Genomic DNA, 21419 nt, shown 5'->3' on the forward strand with positions numbered 1-21419 from the left:
ATTTTACATTTATTAGACACAGTTATGTCTTTGTCGTGGCACGTTATCTCACATCCAAATATCAGGAAAGTGGCAATCAGTTTGGTTGAGGTATTTGGCTCAGGATAATAAACAGATGTGAGATTTGCTGCTAGTGTTAATGGTGACGGGTGGGACACAAAATTTGATCTTTACAGAGAACACAGAGACTATCAGAAAACGGTGTGGAACTGGTTTGACATAAACTAGAGTGGCAGGGCTTGAGGAATTGGGAAGTTGGAGATATTGAATCCGAAGTGGGTCCAAAGATAGAGTACCTGCTTCTGATTTGTCTGAATTTCTTCTGTTTTTTTAAAAACACTCTTTTAGCTAGCATGGCTTATGTCATCTGTTATGTAAGAGAAAACAGTAAAAAAAAGGAAGTGTAAAACTTACTCTTTAAAAAAATATAACATGAAGTCTTATTTTATTCAGAAGACTTTTAGAAATAGTGTTTCATATGAGTAATTTTTCTAGATAAATGAAGTTCTGTTCATTATATATCAAAACCTTCTTTTACCATTTCTTATTTAGCTTTTTCTAAAATTGAACAACACATTCATATAACATTTACTGAGAAACTCTGCTGGGTACTTTACTGTAAGTTACTTTAATTTTTGCATATAAAGTGCATTGTGTTCTGGCTTTTTAGAAATTATATACTGATCCTAACATCATTTATTCAAAAGCTGTTAGGCCTGTAGGTAATTCTGTATGTGGGATTTTTTACTTTTACATTTTGATTTTAGTAATCTCTACTTATTCTTAATGTTTCCATGTAGTTGAGAGAAAAAACTGATTCTTAATTGAGTGCTTACTACATATTCAAGGCTCTTTCATATATATTTAAGCCTAACAAAAACGTGTGAGATGATTATTGTTATATCCATTTTATAAAGGAAACAACTGAGGCATGGAAAGGTTGAATATCTTGCTCAAGGACAGACTGCTGAGTAAGGAGAAGGGCTGGGATTGGATTGTGCTTCTGTCTCAATCCATATCTCGTGTACTTCCTATGCTGATACTATCAAAGGAATAGGCATTAGCTAAAAACAGGTTTATAGAGAGCCCTTTTCACACTCCCGCTCTCTTCCATTTCTGGTTCTTTCCCATTATTCTAAAAGCATATTTTTGTCTTCCTTAATTAACCTAACTATCCTTCAGCTGTATTAGATGCAAGTAAAAGAAAAAAAAAAGATGGAGCTTCCAAGTCTGATGGGTGAGGAACTAGCCCATTGGATGACTCAGGGTTTTCCAAATCTAAATGAAAATTAAAAACTCTTTAACATTTATAGAGCCTTTAGTTTATAGATACAGGTAATTTTCTGTGCCTAATGCTAGGCATAGACTAAGAAATTTATCAGAAGTATTATAGCAGCATGAGTTCTTTTTTCTTTACTAAGCTTTCAAAACTTGGTGGGAGTAAATTCATAAAAGTAATGAAAACATTGACAAAGATGGCCAAAATCAACTTTTTCAGAACTCTTGAAATTAGCCAACAGCTTCCAACAATTTGAGGAGTGTTTATTCCAGAAAAACTGCTGAATTAAGCAGGGTTTGTGGCATTGTAACTTGAACTGTTCTCATCTCCCTCTGCTTCAGGTCTGCAGTTGCCTTGAAAACCAGCAGTCTTGAAAACATGGTACTTGTGAAAATCAGCTGCCTTGCAACCACTGGATGGGGCAAGCCTTGTTTGGAACGCCTCAGAAAAGTCCCATTCTCAGAACATTGTCCCTATTTGACCTGTCTTGCAGCTCCCTGGAAAAACCCCATTCACAAGGCACTTGGCCCTGTGAAACTCAGAACTTGCTCTGCAGGAAAAGCTGTATCCCCAGGGCCTTTGTCAAAAACAATCAGTGGCAATTGTTTAACATATCAGCTGCCGAGGGGATAGTACTTCAAAGGAAGATAAAGCAATAAAATACTCATAAGAGGCTTTTAAGAGTTCTGACAGATTCCTAGCAAATTAGAAGGCCATGCACCTTATGCAGGGCTGTGTGCATGCCCAGGAAAGACTTAAGAGGGCCATAATTTCTTACTTCTGATAGACTCCCATGCCCTAGGTGAGCAGTAATTGAAAGCTAAGACAGAAGTTTTAAGTGCTTGGATGTTGAAGGTATGCCCCAACATATAGGCAGAACACCTCAGTAAATGTTGGGAGACTTACTGCTTCAAAACACTTAAGGAAATCTCAGCTCTATCATTAGATAACCACTAAGTTAACTGAGATATCAGTGGTTGCATACTACTAGAAAGAAATACAGACTTTATGGGATTAGTCCAGGAAAGTCACTAACCAAACAGCAACTACAATGATGACAAAAAGCAGCAACAACAACAAATATTGGTGAGTTGGGGGAGGGGAATCTAATATCCAGGATTATCACATTAATTATTATGCCATCTAAACTGTCCAGTTTTCAAATAAGAAATATGAGATACATGAAGAAACAGAAAAGTATGGCTCATACACAGGAGAGAAAAGAACCCATAGAAACTGTTCCTAAAGAGCCCTAGATATTGGCCTTATTCTACAAAAATTTTAATCAGATATTATGGATGTACTCAAAGAACTAAAGGAAACCATGTCTAAAGAATTAAAGGGAAATATGACAATGAAGTCTATCAAAATAGAGTATATCAATAAAGAAAAATTATGAAAGAATATATAAATTCTGGAGTTGAAAAATATAGTAATTGAAATGAAAAATTTACTGTTATGCTCAAGAGCTAGCAGAGAAAGAAACAGCAAACTTGAAGGTCCATAAATTGAGATTATCTATCCTGAGAAACAGAAAGAATTAACAAAAGTGAACACAGTTTAGAGATGTGTTGTGCACCATCAAGCATACCAGCATATATATAAATGGATAAACCTATACTAGTTTATCCAAAGTAGGATAAACTAAAGGAGATCCATGCATACACACATATCCAAACTGACAATAACCAAAGACAAGAAAGAGAATCTTGAGAACAGCAGAAAACGGCCTATCAAGTAAAGAATGCTCAGTCAAAGGAACAGCTGACTTTTCATTGAAACCACAGCAGCCAGAAGTTAGTGTTATGACATATTCAAATGCTGAAAGAAAAACACACTTAACCAAGAATTCTACATATGAAAACTCTCCTTCAAAACTAATAGAGAAATGAAGACATTTTCAGATAAAGAAACAGAGAATTCATCACTAGTAGACCTGACCCATAAAAATAATAAAGGAAGCCCTTCAGATATAAAGGAAAAGGCACTAGATGGTACTTTAATGCACATGAAGAATACAGAGCACTGGTAAAGGTAAATGCATAGAAAAATATAAAAACCAGTACAGTGTATTTTTGTTTGTAACTCTTTTCTCCTATCTGTTTTAAAATACAACTCCATAAGTCAAGAACAATAAAACTGTTAATAGGCTATAAAAAGATATAATTTATATAATAATAGTAACACAAAAGGGGAAGAGGAAAAGGAATATATTGGAGGTAAGTTTCTATATATTGTTGAAAATTTCAAGTTAGTGTTAATCTGTAAATTAAGATTCTAATAGTAATTCCTAGGACAACCACTAAGAAAATAACTTTCCCAAAAATATAGTAAAAGATAAAGGGAATTAAAATGGCACACTAGAATATATCTTTTTAATACAAAAGAAGGCATTAATAGAGAACTAGAGGAACAAAAACTTATGATATATAGAAAACAAATTGTTAAATGGCAGATGAAGAGTCCACCTTATCAGTAATGACATTAAATGTAAATGTATTAAACATTCCTATTAAGTGCAGAAATTGGCAGAATGGTGGTGGTGGGGAACATGATCCAACCATGTGCTACCTATAAGACAAACACTTTAGATTTAAGGACACAAATAGGTTCGAAATAAACAGATGGAAAAAGAGATACCATGCAAACAGTAGTCAAAGGAGAGCTGGAGTGGCAAATATCATATGAAATAGACCTGAAGACAAAAATTGTTACTGGGCATAATACATGTTGTATTTATAATGATCACAAGACTAGTTTTTTAGGAAGATATAGAAAATTGAACAGTAACATTGGGGGGTGTTAATAACCTATTTTGATATGGATAAAACAATTAGGAGAAGTATCATCAAGGAAATTGAAAAGTTGACCAATACAGTGGTACCTTGACACATGAGCACTTTAAATCACGAGCAATTTGAGAGACGAGCAGTCACTTGCAGAATTTTTTGCTTTAAGTCACAACTGGATATTTGAATCATGAGCTTCTACCACCCTCCACTAGATGGCCTGCAAACGTTCTGAAAGAGAGGAAGAAACAAACTTCCATGGAAAGGTTTTTGTTGAAACGGCCTCTAATTAAAAGCGAGGAAAGTGTAGTGAAAAAGCCAAAAGTCAGTGAAGAAAATGATGACTAGGCAAAGTAAAAAAATAGCAATTAAGTTTAGCGATAAAGTTGCATATCATACATAGTGTGTAAGTTCAATTTTGCATTAAATGTAGCATTAAGTGTGTAGAGAGTAAGTTATGTTAAGCAAAAGCACACAAAATGAAAACCCTCTCTGCCAGCATCTTCACCCGACCTTGAAGGTAAATACACTTCATAAACCAGTTTATTTCTTTACATTCTCTTTTATTGTGTGTGTGTGTATATGTATTTGTTATTTATAAAGTACATTTTCTTATTTAAAAGCATATAAAATAAAATATCCATATGGTTTTTGGGGGCCAGAATGGATTAATTGCATCCCCATTAATTTAAATGGGGAAATTTGATTTCACACATGAGCAAATTGAGTCATAAGCTCGGCCATGAAACTAATTAAACTCATGTGTCAAGGTACCACTGTCTGTAAACCAGCTAAACCTATGAGACATTTATAGCAGTGTTTTTCACTGTCAGTCCACCAGAAATTTCATGGTGGTCAATGAAAGTGTTAACCACCCTGATGTTGTATGAATATAGACCCTTGATGGACTGGTGCTGGTCCATGAAAAAGTTCACCACCTGATGTTTTATGAAGATTATAGACCCTTGATGGGCTGGTGCTGGTCCGTATAAGAGTTAACCACCCCGGTGTTGTATGAAGATTGTAGACCCAGTGGTTATAGACTATAATCTTCAACATCAGGGTGGTTAACTCTTTGCAGACCAGCACAAAATTTCTGGTGGACTGGTGGTTGAAAACCACTAATCTATAGAACATTCCTCTCAACACAATTGTGTAGGCTACACAATCTTCTCAAGTGAACATGAAACATTCTCCAGAACAGACCATATTCTAGGCCAGGGGTTGTCAAACTTTTTATAAAAACCGCCCACTTTTGCAGTGCTGGTTAACGTCCCTACTGCCCACTAGTGGGCATGTCAGCTTTCATGGTGGACAGTAGCAGAGCAACCAAACAGCGCCAAGATTGGCCCACCATGAAAGCTGGACCGCCCACTAGTGGGCAGTAGGGACCAGGTTGACCAGCACTGCAAGGTGGGCGGTTTTTAGAAAAAGTTTGATGACCTCTGTTCTAGGCCATAAAACAAACCTCAATAAATTTAAAAGTAATGGAATATACAAAATATGCTCTCCCAAAATAGTGAAATAAAAATAGAAGACAATAACAGAAGGGTATTTGGGGAATTCACGGATATGTGGATACTCTCCTAAATAACCAATGGATCAAAGAACAAAGTTCTTTGAAATTAAAGAAAATGAAACATACATCAAAAGCATAAGGGGTACAGGTAAAGCAGTGTTTAGAGCATCATATACAACTGTACATGCTTACATTAAAATAGAAGAAAGATCTTAAATTAATAAACTAAACTTTACTTTAGGAAACTAGAAAAAGAACAAAGCAAGTGGAAGGAAGGAAATAAAGATTACAGGAGAAATAAAGTAGAGAATAGTAAAACAACCAAGAAAAATTAACAAAACCAAAGTTAACCCTTTTGAAAAGATCAACAAATTTGATAAAGCATTAGACCAGTGGTGGTCAACCTGGTCCCTACCGCCCACTAGTGGGTATTCCAGCTTTCATGGTGGGCAGTAGCGGAGCAACCAAAGTATAAATAAAAAGATAGATTTAACTATAGTAAGTTGTTTTATAAAGATTTATTCTGCCAAACTTAGCAAAAATCCGACATAAAGTACTTGGTAAGTAATTATTATTATATGCTTAAACTTGCTAAAAAAATAAAATAAAATAACTTGCTGTAACTCTGCTTTATAAATTTTATAAAGTAAAGTTACTTCCCTACTTTATTAATCACCACTACTGTGGAATCGGTGGGTGGTTAGAAAATTTTACTACTAACAGAGATACAAAAGTGAGCGGTAGGTATAAAAAGGTTGACTACCCCTGCTTTAGACCATAAATAAAAGAGAGAAGACTCAAGAACTATATCATTGGTTTTAGAAATATATCACTGAAATTTATTTGACCCATTTATAATGTGGCTTCTAGAAAATTTCAAATCACATATGTGGCTCACACTTATATAATGCATTTTATTTCTGTTTAACAACACAGTTCTGGACCCAGAGCCTTCCAGTTCCAGATGATCTGGATCTTATTTCTGCCTTGTAAGACTAGATGATTGAAGGGTGAGGGCAGAGGTTGGGACTGATGGACTGGCATGAAGAAGGAAGTAGGCAGGGGAAGGGGAAGAGAAAGGGATTTGAAGGCAGTCTTTCTATGAGGGCAGGAGTGTTGTTTAATTCACAACTATATTCTCAGTGCAAAAAATAGTGCCTAAATTAGTAAGAGAAAATTGGTAATATAAAAAGATTTGATAAAAGATTGGTGTTATTACTAAATTGTTATTTGTTTAGCACCAGATATTTCCTAGGTCCTGCTGTGGGTTGATAGAATCTAACCAATGAGAAGGCAGTTTATTTAGGAAGGAAAGACATGGCAGTTGCTGGTCATCCAACCATAAGATGAGTGTATAAGGTGCTGTAGAGGAAAGACTAAGGGCACCCAGAGAGTGGTAGTTGCCATCTGACAGGTTTTTAATTGTGCAAGGCAAAATCTTTGCCTAATTGTTTTTTTGTTTGTTTGTTTGTTTTGTGTGTGTGTTTTTCTGAAGCTGGAAACGGGGAGAGACAGTCAGACAGAGTCCTGCATGTGCCCAACCGGGATCCACCAGGGGTGAACTCTGCCCACCAGGGGGTGATGCTCTGTCCTTCCGGGGCGTTGCTCTGTTGCGACCAGAGCCACTCTAGCGCCTGGGGCAGAGGCCAAGGAGCCATCCCCAGCGCCCAGGCCATCTTTGCTCCAATGGAGCCTTGGCTTCGGGAGGGAAAGAGAGAGACAGAGAGGAAGGAGAGGGGGAGGGGTGGAGAAGTAGATGGGCGCTTCTCCTGTGTGCCCTGGCCGGGAATCGAACCCGGGACTTCTGCACGCCAGGCCAACGCTCTACCACTGAGCCAACCGGCCGGGGCCCCTAATTGTTTTTTATATTTATGAAAATATGCTTGAAGTCTGCACTTTATGTAAAATCACCTGATTTTCAAATATTGGCACCTATCTCAAAGTTTCAAAAAGTGCGGATCAGCCCTTCTGTGGACTGAGTTTGGCTCAGGAACAAAACGAATGCATAATTCCGTTTACTCCTTAGCCATCAAAGCAAAGAACTTAACCAAGCTAGGCACAGGGAGCCTTCCCAGACTTCCTCATGTATGCCTGCATCCTCTGTCAAGGTCTCCTGTTCCATGTATTTCTTCCTCACAGCAGTTGTTACATTTGCAATCTATATTCGTGTGATTATTTGAATCAATATTTGTCTCTACCACAGAACATCCCAAAACTCCTCATGGATAAGGGCTGGATCTGTATTTGCTAAATCAGTAATTAACAAATGAATAAAGTGGGCAGGAGAGATTAATTTGGAAATGCATTCTACTGTAAAAGAGAGGCAAAAACAAGCAGAGGAATTCTGTGAAAGATTCAGTCCCACAGCAAGGTCTTGTCGGCACAGTGAGAAAAATGACTTTTCCCCCCTACTAAGTAGACATTTCAGTCTTATCTACACTAACATATCTCAAAGCTTATTTCAGGGAACACTGGCATTTTGCAATAGAACACATTAATGTCAGTATTTATTAATACTTAGTAATTCCAAAGGTCTTATAATTTGACGTTTTAAGCTATAGCTAATCCTCTGGATTTACTGCTCTTCCTGGGAAAAATGGAAACACTGCTTTCCTTGTGTAGTTATTAAACGTATCTTTTTAGACTTGGCATTTGCAAATTTTAATTATTTTAAGTTCTGGAGGACTAGGAATGCTGAAGGAGAACTGGCAAGGATCACTAGAACTAAAGTGTTCTACTGAAATAAAAAAAGGAAACAGAAAAATCAATAATTTACCAGTTTAAAGTTAAAAGATTTACAGTAGTACTGAAATAAAATAAAGGGTGTAGTGCTGAAGAAGAAAGAAGTCCCCTCTCTGTGCCTTAAGATGAAGATTATGTGATACTGGAAAAGTGAGAAGCAGCGAGGGAGAGGAGAGAAAGCCGTAGCCTGTGTTCATTTCTTGTGAAAGTTGTTAACAGTGCTAAACTTCGTGCTTACATTTTTATAAGTTGCAGAAATGAAAGTCTTAAAAGATTCTTAAAATTGAATCTGTATGGTTCATTTGTGTAACATTTTCAAGATGACAATTACAGAGATGGAGAACAGACTGGTGTTTGCCAGGGGTGAGGGACGGGGCAGAGGGCCTCTGTCCATTCTCACTTTGCTCATCTTGAAGCTCTGTATTCGTGAGCATGAACAGTTAGGATTATGAAATGACCTTCTTCATCCCTGTAAATAATCTTTGTTATTTACAGAACCATTTCATCTCTCTTTTAATTACTGTTAGCATGATAAGCATACTATGACTTTTTCATTTAATCTACTGTGTCTTTATATATCTTTAAAGTGTGTTTCTTATAGGCATAATATACAGGGTGGGGCAAAAGTAGGTGTACAGTTGTGAGTACATGAAACAGTTTATTCTTGTATTATTATTTATTAATCATTGTGTTGCCTTTCATACAAACAACTCTAAACAACTTGCCCCACCCTGTAGTTTTATCTTACTTTTTTATCCAGTCTGACAGTCACTGCAGTTGAACTGGTGAACAGGCATTTACATTGAATGTGCTTGCTGACATGGTTAGGTTTGAGTCTGTCATCTTGCTGGTTGTTTCCATTTGTCTCATCAATTCTTTGTTCTTCTGTTGTCCCCTTTCTGCTGCCTTTTGGTTTATGATTCTACTTCACCTCTTTTGTTACCTTATTAGTGACAGCATTTTTTGTTTTGTAATTTTAGTGGCTGCTGTAGGGTTTGTTGTACACATTTAAATCATCCACTTAAGTGATATTGTACCACTTCACATTTGCCTAAGAAACTGACAATGGTATGCTTTCATTTCTCTCCTCCTGGCCTTTATGCTGCTGTTGTCATACATTTCATTTATGCATATGCTATAAACCCTGCACTAAATTATTGTTATTTTTGTTTAGTCAATGATTTAAATAATAATAAAATTATTTTTTATTTACCGCTGCAGTTACTATTACTGTTGTTGGTCATTCCTTTGTTGAGATTCATATTTTCATCTGGTGTCTTATTCTGTCTGCCACTCCTTGTGGCATGGGTCTGTTGGTGATTATTGTTTTCCGCTCTTGTATGTATGAAAAAGTCTATTTATCACCTTCATTTTTCAAGGATATTTTCTCTGTGTTTATCATGTTTTCTTTAGTACTTTACAGATGTTTTTCCATAGTTTTCTGGCTTGCACTGTTTCCGACAAGAAATTTATTGTCATTTTTAGTGTCTCGGCACATAATGTCTTTTTTCTTCTCTGCTTTTAAGATTTCCTCTTCATTACTGGTTTTGAACTATTTTTTATGTATAGTTTTATTCCTTTTTTCTTTGAGTTTATTAAACTTTTTTGGAATTGTGAGTTTATAGCTTTCATCAAATTTGAAAATATTCAACCATACTTTCTTTAAATATTTTTTCTGTCCCTGCTCCTGCCTTTTAGAAGCTCTAGTTACATATCTATTTTTAGGATGCTTGTCCCAGAGTTAACTGATTTTTTTTAAATTATTTTTAATTTAAATGTGTTTTTATTTTAGATAGTTTCTATCGCAGTCTTTAAATTCATTAATCTTTTCTTCTGCCATTAATCTCATCCCAACTTGGGTCTTTTGAAAAAATGCTGTTTCTACTTAACTTTTTGTATGTGAGGAATACTCTTTTTAATGCTCTTATCTGTTTGTTGTAAGATATGTGTTTCATATTAATACCAATTTCTCAATAATACACTTATTTTTCCTATTATAGGCCATCTTTTTCTGCTTCTTTAACTGCCTAGTAATATTTGATTATAAGCCAGACATTGTGACTTTTCCTTTTTTGGCTGATGAATATTTCTGTATTCCTATAAATAATCTTGAACTTCACTCTGGGATACAGTGAAGGTCCTTGGAAACAGTTTGATCCTTTTAGGTTTCTCACTTGTAAAGTTAGTTTAGGGGAACCAGGGCAGCTTTTAACCTACAGTTATTTGTTTCTTACTGCTGAGGGAAGACCCTTTGATTACTCTATCCAGTGCCCTCTGAATTGTGAGGTTTTTCCATTCTGTCTGGGAATAGACCAGATTTAAGGCCCTGAGTGAGTGTGAGGTACTGTTCCATCTAACCTGTTCAGATGCTTTTTCTCCCAGCCCTCAGATAGTTACATCATATGCATACACTGACCGGTGCCCTTTTTGCAGACCTCTGAGGTTTTCTTTCTTTGTTACTCTCTCATTTTCTGTTTACTGACCTGAGAACTATAGCCGTGGTGTCTCCAGCACCCTCAGCTTCCTCTGTTCAACGCGGGGGATCTTCCAGGCTTACCTCAGTTCTCCCAGTCTGCTCCATGGTCTGGAAACTCTCAAGGCAGTAAACTGGGGTGATCCCAGGGCTCACCTTGTTTCCCATCTCTCAGAGATCACCGTTCTGCTTGGCTCAGCCTCCATTGTCGTAGAAATAGTTGTTTTGTATATTTTTGTCTTTTTAGGGGTTACACCAGGTGAGAGGGTAATTGAGTTCCTATTATTCCACTTGATTGCAAGTAGGAATCTTAAAATTAGGGTATTTTTCTTTATATATTTAATGTCACTATTACTTTCAGAAAAAAAAAGTTGTATTTTAACCATTCATGAGGAAGCTGATTTCTAAACATGCTTACTATATATAAGTTTATGAAGATCTGAAGTGGGGTAAAGGGAGCAGGGACCATAAAAAATAAAAGTGACTGAAAGTTCCCTTCCTTCCTTGAAGCTTTCTGTTTTGCCCTTTGGTAGGTTGTTGTTCTTCCTTATTAAAAGCCCTCTGGTTCCTTCAGGAGAGAGACTCTTTCAATGAGTTCCATGAATATGCCATTCAAAATGTATAGAGGATGTTAAAAATAACATTGTAATGGTCTTGATTTTTAAGCTATATGATTAAAACTTTGACAGTGAAATATTATAGGAGAAATAATAATGAGGGGACCTACCTCACATGGTATTAAAATGTATTTTGAAGCTATGATAATTAAAATATTAAAGTACTAATGTTAATATAGACACAAATTAATGGATTAAAATAGAATGTCTATTGACAGACTTATAAATGTATTTAAACATTGAGCATTAAGAAATTATTTTAATGACGGGTCATTCAGTAGGTGGTGTTGATACAATTGGACAACCCATTGTCAAATAATTAAAGTTGGATCTCCTCCCCATATTTTATACCCACATATATGTCAGATAGGTTACAGATATAAGGAAGAAAATATAATCTAGAGAAAGAGAAGGTCTTTCTAAGTATGACACAAATAATTCATATTTTTACTGTATAAAAACTACTCATAAAGTAGTAAAAGAAAGATGAATACCCCCCTTGAAAAATGGGCAGAGGACAAGGCTATGTAATTACAACTAGGGGCAAAAAATATAAATGTTCAGGAAATATTTATTTTTAAAAGATTCTATTTCATAATAATAACAATAAAATAATAATACTAGTAATTAAAACTAGATCATGTTTCTGTTTGTCCGAGTATGTTAAGAACTTTCAGAAGATTAGCTAATTTAATCCTTTGAAAGGCAAGTATATATATTTTTATCATTTTATTGATGTGACAACTGAGACAGGACAAGAAGAATCTCGCCCAAGATGACAAAACTATCAAGTAGTTGAGCCCAGGTTATAACTCAAGCCATATGACTTCAAGTCCTGTTTCTCATCATTTCTCAAAGAAGTAAATTAAAATGGCCTAAAAGCCCCCTGCACTTGACAGAGAAATTGATCATTTTCTCAAGGTCACACAGCAACTAAGCAGTAGAATTGAATTAAAATTTTTAGGAAGAAAAATCATGTAAATATAAGAAAATCAGGGTAAAGTATATTAGAAGAGCAATAAAGTAAATGTCTTAATTTTTACAAACTCACTATTTCTTTTCAGAATATTTAAAAGATGCTTCAAAGAAGATGAAAAGTGGGCTTATGTTTGTAAAATTGGTTAATCCATGTTCAGGTAAGCTCTCTTTCTCTCCCATCCTCACTTCTCCCCTCCCCTCCGATAATAGTAATGTAATGACTTTTTTTTTTTTTTTTTTTTTAGTTTTTAATAATTTTATTTTTTTAATGGGGTGACATCAATAAATCAGGATAGATATATTCAAAGATAACAAGTCCAGGTTATCTTGTCGTTCAATTATGTTGCATACCTACCACCCAAAGTCAGATTGTCCTCTGTCACCTTCTATCTTGTTTTCTTTGTGCCCCTTCCCATCCCCTTTCCCTCTCCCATTCCCCCCTCCCCCCTGTAACCACCGCACTCTTATCAATGTCTCTTAGTTTCACTATTATGTCCCACCTACGTATGGATAATACAGTTCCTGGTTTTTTCTGATTTACTTATTTCGCTTCGTATCATGTTATCAAGATCCCACCATTTTGCTGTAAATGTTCCGATGTCATCATTTCTTATGGCTGAGTAGTATTCCATAGTGTATATGTGCCACATCTTCTTTATCCAGTCATCTATTGATGGGATTTTTGGTTGTTTCCATGTCCTGGCCACTGTGAACAATGCTGCAATAAACATGGGGCTGCATGTGTCTTTACGTATCAATGTTTCTGAGTTTTTGGGATATATACCCAGTAGAGGGATTGCTGGGTCATAAGGTAGTTCTATTTTCAGTTTTTTGAGGAACCACCATACTTTCTTCCATAATGGTTGTACTACTTTACATTCCCACCAACAGTGTATGAGGGTTCCTTTTTCTCCACAGCCTCTCCAACATTTGCTATTACCTGTCTTGCTAATAACAGCTAATCGAACAGGTGTGAGGTGGTATCTCATTGCCGTTTTGATTTGCATTTCTCTAATAGCTAAAGAAGATGAGCATCTTTTCATATATCTGTTGGCCATTTGTATTTCTTCCTGGGAGAAGTGTCTATTCATATCCTCTTCCCATTTTTTTATTGGATTGTTTGTTTGTTTGTTGTTGAGTTTTATGAGTTCTTTGTATATTTTGGATATTAAGCCCTTATCTGAGCTGTTGTATGAAAAATCATTTCCCATTTAGTCGGCTTTCTGTTTATTTTGTTATCAGTTTCTTTTGCTGAGCAAAAACTTCTTAGTCTGATGTAGTCCCATTCATTAATTTTTGCCTTCACTTCTCTTGCCTGTGGAGTCAAATTCATAAAATGCTCTTTAAAACCCAGGTCCATGAGTTGAGTACCTATGTCTTCTTCTATGTACTTAATTGTTTCAGGTCTTATGTTTAGATCTTTGATCCATTTTGAGTTAATTTTTGTACAGGGGGAGAGACTGTAGTCCAGTTTCATTCTTTTGCATGCTTTCCAGTTTTCCCAGCACCATTTATTGAAGAGGCTTTCTTTTCTCCATTGTGTGTTGTTGGCCCCTTTATCAAAAATTATTTGACTATATATATGTGGTTTTATTTCTGGACTTTCTATTCAGTTCCATTGGTCTGATTGTCTATTTTTCTGCCAATACCATGCTGATTTGATTGTCGTGGCCCTATAATATAGTTTGAAGTCAGGTATTGTAATGCCCCCAGCTTCATTCTTTTTCTTTAGGATTGCTTTGGCTATTCGGGGTTTTTTATAGTTCCATATAAATCTGATGATTTTTTGCTCTATTTCTTTAAAAAACGTCATTGGAAGTTTGATGGGAATTGCATTAAATTTGTATATTGCTTTGGGTAATATAGCCATCTTGATTATATTTATTCTTCCTAGCCAAGAACAAGGTATATTCTTCCATCTCATTATATCTTTTTCGATTTCCCTTAACAATGGTTTATAGTTTTCATTATATAAGTCCTTTACATTCTTTGTTATGTTTATTCCTAAGTATTTTATTTTTTTTGTTGCAATTGTGAAGGGGATTATTCTTTTGAGTTCCTTCTCAGTTGTTTCATTGTTGGCATATAGAAAGGCTATTGACTTCTGTATGTTAATTTTGGATCCTGCAACCTTACTGTATTGGCTTATTGTTTCTAGTAGTCTTTTTGTGGATTCATTGGGGTTTTCGATGTATAGGATCATATCATCTGCAAAAAGTGATACCTTTACTTCTTCTTTTCCGATATGGATGCCTTTTATTTCTTTGTCTTGTCTGATTGCTCTGGCTAGAACCTCTAGTACCACATTAAATAAGAGTGGAGAGAGTGGACAACCCTGTCTTGTTCCTGATTTAAGGGGGAAAGCCTTCAGTTTAGTGCCATTTAATATGATGTTAGCTGATGGTTTATCATATATGGCCTTTATCATGTTGAGATATTTTCCTTCTATACCCATTTTGTTGAGAGTCTTAAACATAAAATTGTGTTCTATTTTATCGAAAGCCTTTTCTGCGTCTATAGATAAGATCATGTGGTTTTTGTTCTTTGTTTTGTTGATATGGTGTATTACGTTAACCGTTTTGCGTATGTTGAACCATCCTTGAGATTCTGGGATGAATCCCACTTGATCATGATGTATTATTTTTTTAATATGTTGTTGTATTCGATTTGCTAGTATTTTGTTTAGTATTTTAGCATCTGTATTCATTAGAGATATTGGTCTGTAGTTTTCTTTTTTTGTGCCATCCTTGCCTGGTTTTCGTATGAGGGTTATGTTGGCCTCATAAAATGTGTTTGGAAGTATTGCTTCTTCTTCAATTTTTTGGAAGACTTTGAGTAGAATAGGAACCAAGTCTTCTTTGAATGTTTGATAAAATTCGCTGGTATAGCCGTCAGGGCCTGGACTTTTATTTTTGGGGAGGTTTTTAATAGTTTTTTCTATTTCTTCTCTACTGATAGGTCTGTTTAGGCTTTCTGCTTCTTCTTGACTCAGTCTAGGAAGGTTGTATTGTTCTAGGAATTTATCCATTTCTTCTAGGTTGTTGAATTTAGTGGCATAAAGTTTTTCATAGTATTCTACAATAATTCTTTGTATATCTACGGTGTCCGTGGTGATTTCTCCTCTTTCATTTTGGATTTTGTTTATATGAGTTCTTTCTCTTTTTTCCTTGGTAAGTCTTGCCAAGGGTTTGTCAATTTTGTTGATCTTTTCAAAGAACCAGCTCCTTGTTCTATTAATTTTTTCTATAGTTTTTCTGTTCTCTAATTCATTTATTTCTGCTCTGATTTTTATTATCTCCTTTCTTCGGCTGGTTTTGGGTTGTCTTTGTTCTTCTTTTTCTAGTTCCTTAAGGTGTGAAGTTAAGTGGTTCACTTGGGCTCTCTCTTGTTTGTTCATATATGCCTGAAGTGATATGAACTTCCCTCTTATCACTGCTTTTGCTGCATCCCATAGATTCTGATATGTCGTATTGTCATTTTCATTAGTCTGTATATATCTTTTGATCTCTGCACTTATTTCTTCTTTGACCCATTCATTTTTTAAAAGTATGTTGTTTAGTTTCCACATTTTTGTGGGATTTTTTTCCTCTTTTTTGCAGTTGAATTCTAGTTTCAAGGCTTTATGATCAGAAAATATGCTTGGTACAACTTCAGTTTTTCTGAATTTGCTGATGTTGTTTTTGTGGCCCAACATATGGTCAATTCTTGAGAATGATCCATGTACACTGGAGAAAAATGTATACTCAGTCACTTTGGGATGAAATGTCCTGTAGATGTCTATCATATCCAGGTGCTCTAGTGTTTTGTTTAAGGCCACTATGTTTTTGTTGATTCTCTGTTTGGATGACCGATCTAGAGCCGTCAGCGGTGTATTGAGGTCTCCAAGTATGATTGTGTTTTTGTCAGTTTTTGTTTTAAGATCAATAAGTAGCTGTCTTATATATTTTGGTGCTCCTTGGTTTGATGCATATATATTAAGAATTGTTATGTCTTCTTGATTCAGTGTCCCCTTAGCCATTATGAAATGGCCATTTTTGTCTCTGAGTACTTTTCCTGTCTTGTAGTCAGCATTATCCGATATGAGTATTGCTACACCTGCTTTTTTTTGGATGTTATTTGCTTGGAGTATTGTTTTCCAGCCTTTCACTTTGAATTTGTTTTTATCCTTGTTACTTAGATGAGTTTCCTGTAGGCAGCATACAGTTGGATTTTCTTTTTTAATCCATTCTGCTACTCTGTGCCTTTTTATTGGTGAGTTTAATCCGTTTACATTTAGTGTAATTATTGATACTTGTTCCCTATTGCCATTTTATATCTTGCTTTCTGTTAGTTTTGTGTCTTGTTTGATCCTTCTCTTTTGTTTTTCTATCTTTTGTTTTTATTTGGTTGTATTCCATACATCTTTCCTCTGTTGCTATCTTTTTTATCTCATGTGCTTCTGTGGTGGTTTTTTCAATGGTGGTTACCTTTGAGTAATGAAAAGGGTCCCTACCCTGTTCATTGTAGCGAACTATTTTCTGAGTACTTTTGCGCTCCATCGTCCTTTGCTACTGTTAATCTCCATCTTCTCCCCCTCTTTTTGTTGTCGTCACAGTTTAAATTTGGTTTTATTGTGTTCTTCTTGGAGCTTTTACTTGTGGCTCTGTTTTTTTTTGTTCTTTGTATCTGATTGGAGAATCCCCTTTAGTAATTCCTGGAGTGGGGGTTTTCTGATGATAAATTCCCTCATCTTTTCTGTATCTGTGAATGTTTTTATTTCTCCTTCATATTTGAAGGATAGCTTTGATGGGTATAGTATTCGTGGCTGAAAGTTCCTCTCTTTCAGGACTTTAAATATTGGGGTCCACTCTCTTCTAGCTTGTAGAGTTTCTGCTGAGAAATCTGATGATAATCTAATGGGCCTTCCTTTATATGTTGTATTCTTTTCCCTGGCTGCCTTGAGAATTTTTTCTTTGCTGTTGGTTTGTGTCAATTTCATTATGATATGCCTTGGAGTAGGTTTGTTGGGGTTAAGAAAACTCGGAGTTCTGTTTGCTTCTTGAACTTGAGGCTTTAGTTCTTTCCACAGGCTTGGGAAGTTCTCATCTATTATTTGTTTGAGTATGTTCTCCATTCCATTTTCTCTCTCTTCTCCCTCTGATATACCTATTATTCTTATGTTATTCTTTTTGATGGAGTCAGATAATTCTTGTAGGGCCATCTCATTTTTTTTAATTTTTGAGTCTCTTTCTTCTTCTCTCTGTTGTGTCTCAAGTTGCTTGTCTTCTATTTCACTAATCCTCTCTTCTATCTGACCTGTTCTATTAGCTAAGCTTGTTACTTCGTTTTTCAGCTCATGAATTGAGTTTTTCATCTCTGTTTGATTTGTTTTTATAGTTTCAATTTCCTTGGACATATATTCTTTTTGTTCATTGAGTTGTTTTCTGAGCTCCCTAAATTGCCTTTCTGTGTTTTCTTGTATATCTCTGAGTATTTTTAGGATTTCTATCTTGAATTCTCTGTCATTTAGCTCCAAGGTTTCCAATATATTAAATTTTTTCTCCGTAGATTTTTCCTCTTCTAGCTGTGTTACCTCTCTTTTTTTTGTATCCATGATATTCTATTTTCTCTTCCTTAATGGCATCTGAGGGTGGTTTTGTTGATAGTAGTAATGAGATTTAATAAAGAATAAAAAGTTAAAAAAATAAAAAAAATAATAAAAAAATAAAAAATCGAAAAGAGTTTTTTTAAAAAAAAAATTAATAATGAAATAAAGAAAAATAAAATAAAATAAAAATTATAGAAAAAGGAAATTATTCCCCCCCTCCTTTTTTCCTCTCCTCTCCTCTCCCCTCTTTCTTGAGAAAATCTTATGGTGAACTGTGAATTATAACAAACAATGCCTCTGATGGAGGGCCTGAATTGGGGAAAAGTAATAAAGGGGCAAAAAAAAACGAAGAAAAAAAAAGAGCGTATGGACCCACAAAAAGCAAATAAGGAAAAAATTTGGGTCAAGAATAAAATGATTTGCTTTTAGGTGTTGGTTGTCTAAGAGTTATGATGAGAGGAATAAGAGGAAATCGGAAAAATGGGGGGACAAATTAAAAAATTACTATTGTATTTAGTGGAACAAGAACTAGATAAAATGGAGAGCCAGGGATGGGAGCACTGCTAGTGAGTTAAAAAGGTGAAGTAAAAACCCCCAAATTGCCACAAACATAAGTTTGAGTCCCAGATAAGATAATTTGTTTGTTATTGAGGTTTGAATGAGAGGAGATGTAAAGGAGAAAGGAAGAAACTAATATAGAGGGAGAAAAGAAAGAGAGAGAGAGAGAAAAAGAGGGAACCACTAAAAGAAGAAAAAAGAAAGGAGAGAGAGAGAGAGAGAGAGAGTTAAGTGTTTTGGAGTGCAACCCTCATAGAGAGAAAGGAAGAGAAGAGAAAAGATAATGGGAGATGTAACACTTATGGGTAGTGTAGTTCAAGGAGAGGAGAGAGTAAGACCGGCAGAGAGTTAATCGGCCAAATTGGAGGAGGAAAAAAAGTATCAAGAATGAAGATAAGAGAAACAAACGAACAAATATAATAACATGGGATAGGTTATAAAGTCTGCAGATTATTCTTGATTTTGAGAGGTTATCTTCTGGCTTTTTCTTTTCTCTCCCTCTTCCTGGTCGGTGACTCTGTACCCCGGGTTCTGCCCCTTTGGCACGCTCAGGTAGAGGTTTGCAGTTGATAAGTCTCTATGGCAATGTCATGTATTGTGATTTAGTCTCGTTGGCAGTCGAGGCTCATTAGCATTTATAGGCTCCGACAGTGAGAGAGTCCGTGTTCCTGGAGCCTTTCTCCTAGTCTTTCCTTCCTCAATTAGTAGCCTGATAATCCAGCTATGGGGTTGCTGCTGCCTCTGTCTGGATAGTAAGAGGCTCAAAGAGCTGGCAACTCCCCACTCTATTTCCACTCAGCACAGGGCTCTGGGTAAGGCTCAGTCAGTCAGAGCTGCTAGCATAATCAGGCGGGGTTTCTGCCCACTCAAAGACCTCTGGCTCTGTCTGCCACTCTGTCTGGTAACACAGGCGGGCGCCCACTTCCGGGGCGCTTGGAGGAAACTCTCACTCACTGTATGCGCGCGCAGACCAGGATATCCGGCCAGCAGTCTCACGCTCTGAGTGAAACCCCCAACCGCAGGGAAAAGTTGCAGCGTTGGAATTGAGTCTCGCTCCGTCCCCGTGCGCGGCTTTTTCAAGGCGCTGGGGCGGCCCGAGATTCTGCTTTGGCCCACACAAAGGCCCCTGACTCTGCCCCTCTGTGTGATAACACGGGTGCGCACTGCCGAGGCACTTGGAGGAATCTTTCATTCACTATCTGCGCGCGCAAACCAGGATATGAGGCCGGCTGCGTTTCCCTCTGAGTGAAACCCCTCCAGCACGGAAAATCTCCACCATTGGAATTAGTTCTCACTCCCTCCCGTGCGTGGCTTTCCCAGGGTGCTGGGGCTGCCCAGAGACTCTGTCCTCGGCCCACAGAAAGGCCTCTGACCCTGCCTCTCTGTGGGGCAACACGGGCACCCACTCTCGGGGCCTAGGAAGAAATCTCTCGCCCACTAACTGCGCGCACGCCAACCAGGAGACCAGGTAAAATGGCCGCCCCGCTTGTCTTTCTTTGTTTGGGTTTGGCGCGAGTGTTAGTTTGTATTGCCCGGGTTGCCACAGGATCAGTTTTTCCTCGGCTTGGATCTCCCTGCCACAGCCTGGTTCGGCCGTTTGTGCCGCGGCCTGTATCTATTCACCCCCTTTGCCCGCCTCAGTTTCTATATTCACAGTTACCAGAGAAAGCCGCCCTGTTTAGGTTAGTGAGGAAGGCGGAGCATTTCTTACTCCCTATTTCCTTCGGGGTTTGGTTATATATTTAGCCAATTTTTCACTCGACCATACCTTTGGGTGTATTGCGAAGCTTCTGGAGGCTCCAAGTATAGGTTTTTCTGTTTCTGGTTGAAGATCTTGTTGAGTTTTGGGGTAGATTTATCGGTATCGCTTCCTACCCCACCATTACTCTGACGTCATCTCCATGACTTTTTTTTTAATGTAACTGGAATGGTTTTTGAATATTGTGGCTCTAAAGTGTGTATGTACTTAGTTTCCTCTGTATGCTCTAACTGAATAGTTTTTAAATGTAAAGTGGCATTGCAGGGTGACAGAAGTAAGTTAATGGTATTACTAGTCTTCTCAGATGATTCGCTGGACCTAGGAAGACATTTGTTATTCATTTTTATAATTTCAGTCCATAGACTTATTCATTCTTCAGAAGTGATGGCAAAACAAAGTGACATGTTTGATTTCTCTCTGAAAACAGAATAATTTTCTCTTCTTAAGCCAACTTTTCTTAGAATACTTAGCCTCCTGTACAGTAATAAACCATCATCCAGGGCTAAAAAAAAAAGGCTTTTTACCTGACATGCCAAGATAAGGCATGGTTTTGTTTTTAGGTGTACCTTGTAGCTGACCAGAAAGGAGCATATCTTTTTCCTGTCAAAGGGTGATTTATTTTTGTATTAAAAACATTCTGGCCCTGGCCGGTTGGCTCAGCGGTAGAGCATCAGCCTGGCGTGTGGGGGACCTGGGTTCGATTCCCGGCCAGGGCACATAGGAGAAGCACCCATTTGCTTCTCCACCCTTGCCCCCCCTTCTTCCTCTCTGTCTCTCTCTTCCCTTCCTGCAGCCAAGGCTCTATTGGAGCAAAGATGGCCCGGGCGCTGGGGATGGCTCCTTGGCCTCTGCCCCAGGCGCTAGAGTGGCTCTGGTCGCGGCAGAGCGACGCCCCGGAGGGGCAGAGCATCGCCCCCTGGTGGGCAGAGCATCGCCCCTGGTGGGCGTGCTGGGTGGATCCCGGTCGGGTGCATGCGGGAGTCTGTCTGACTGTCTCTCCCCGTTTCCAGCTTCAGAAAAATACAAAAATAAATAAATAAATAAATAAATAAATAAAAATAAATAAAAACATTGTATATTAAAGAGATACATATTTTATCAGAAGTAATTTTATTTTA

The 21419-nt window shown here is 37.0% G+C and overlaps 1 protein-coding gene across 3 annotated transcripts in view; it reads left to right on the top strand.

Moving 5' to 3' along the window:
- RNASEH2B (ribonuclease H2 subunit B) overlaps positions 1–21419 on the top strand; it is an 83924-nt gene that overhangs the window by 11911 nt on the left and 50594 nt on the right. For all 3 annotated transcript variants that reach the window (XM_066380930.1, XM_066380929.1, XM_066380928.1), the window contains exon 2: positions 12484–12555. In XM_066380930.1, coding sequence (XP_066237027.1) covers positions 12484–12555 — 72 coding nt within the window. The remainder of the gene's footprint in view (positions 1–12483; positions 12556–21419) is intronic.

Source organism: Saccopteryx leptura, chromosome 4 (genome assembly GCF_036850995.1).
Source record: "Saccopteryx leptura isolate mSacLep1 chromosome 4, mSacLep1_pri_phased_curated, whole genome shotgun sequence".
NCBI lineage: Eukaryota > Metazoa > Chordata > Mammalia > Chiroptera > Emballonuridae > Saccopteryx > Saccopteryx leptura.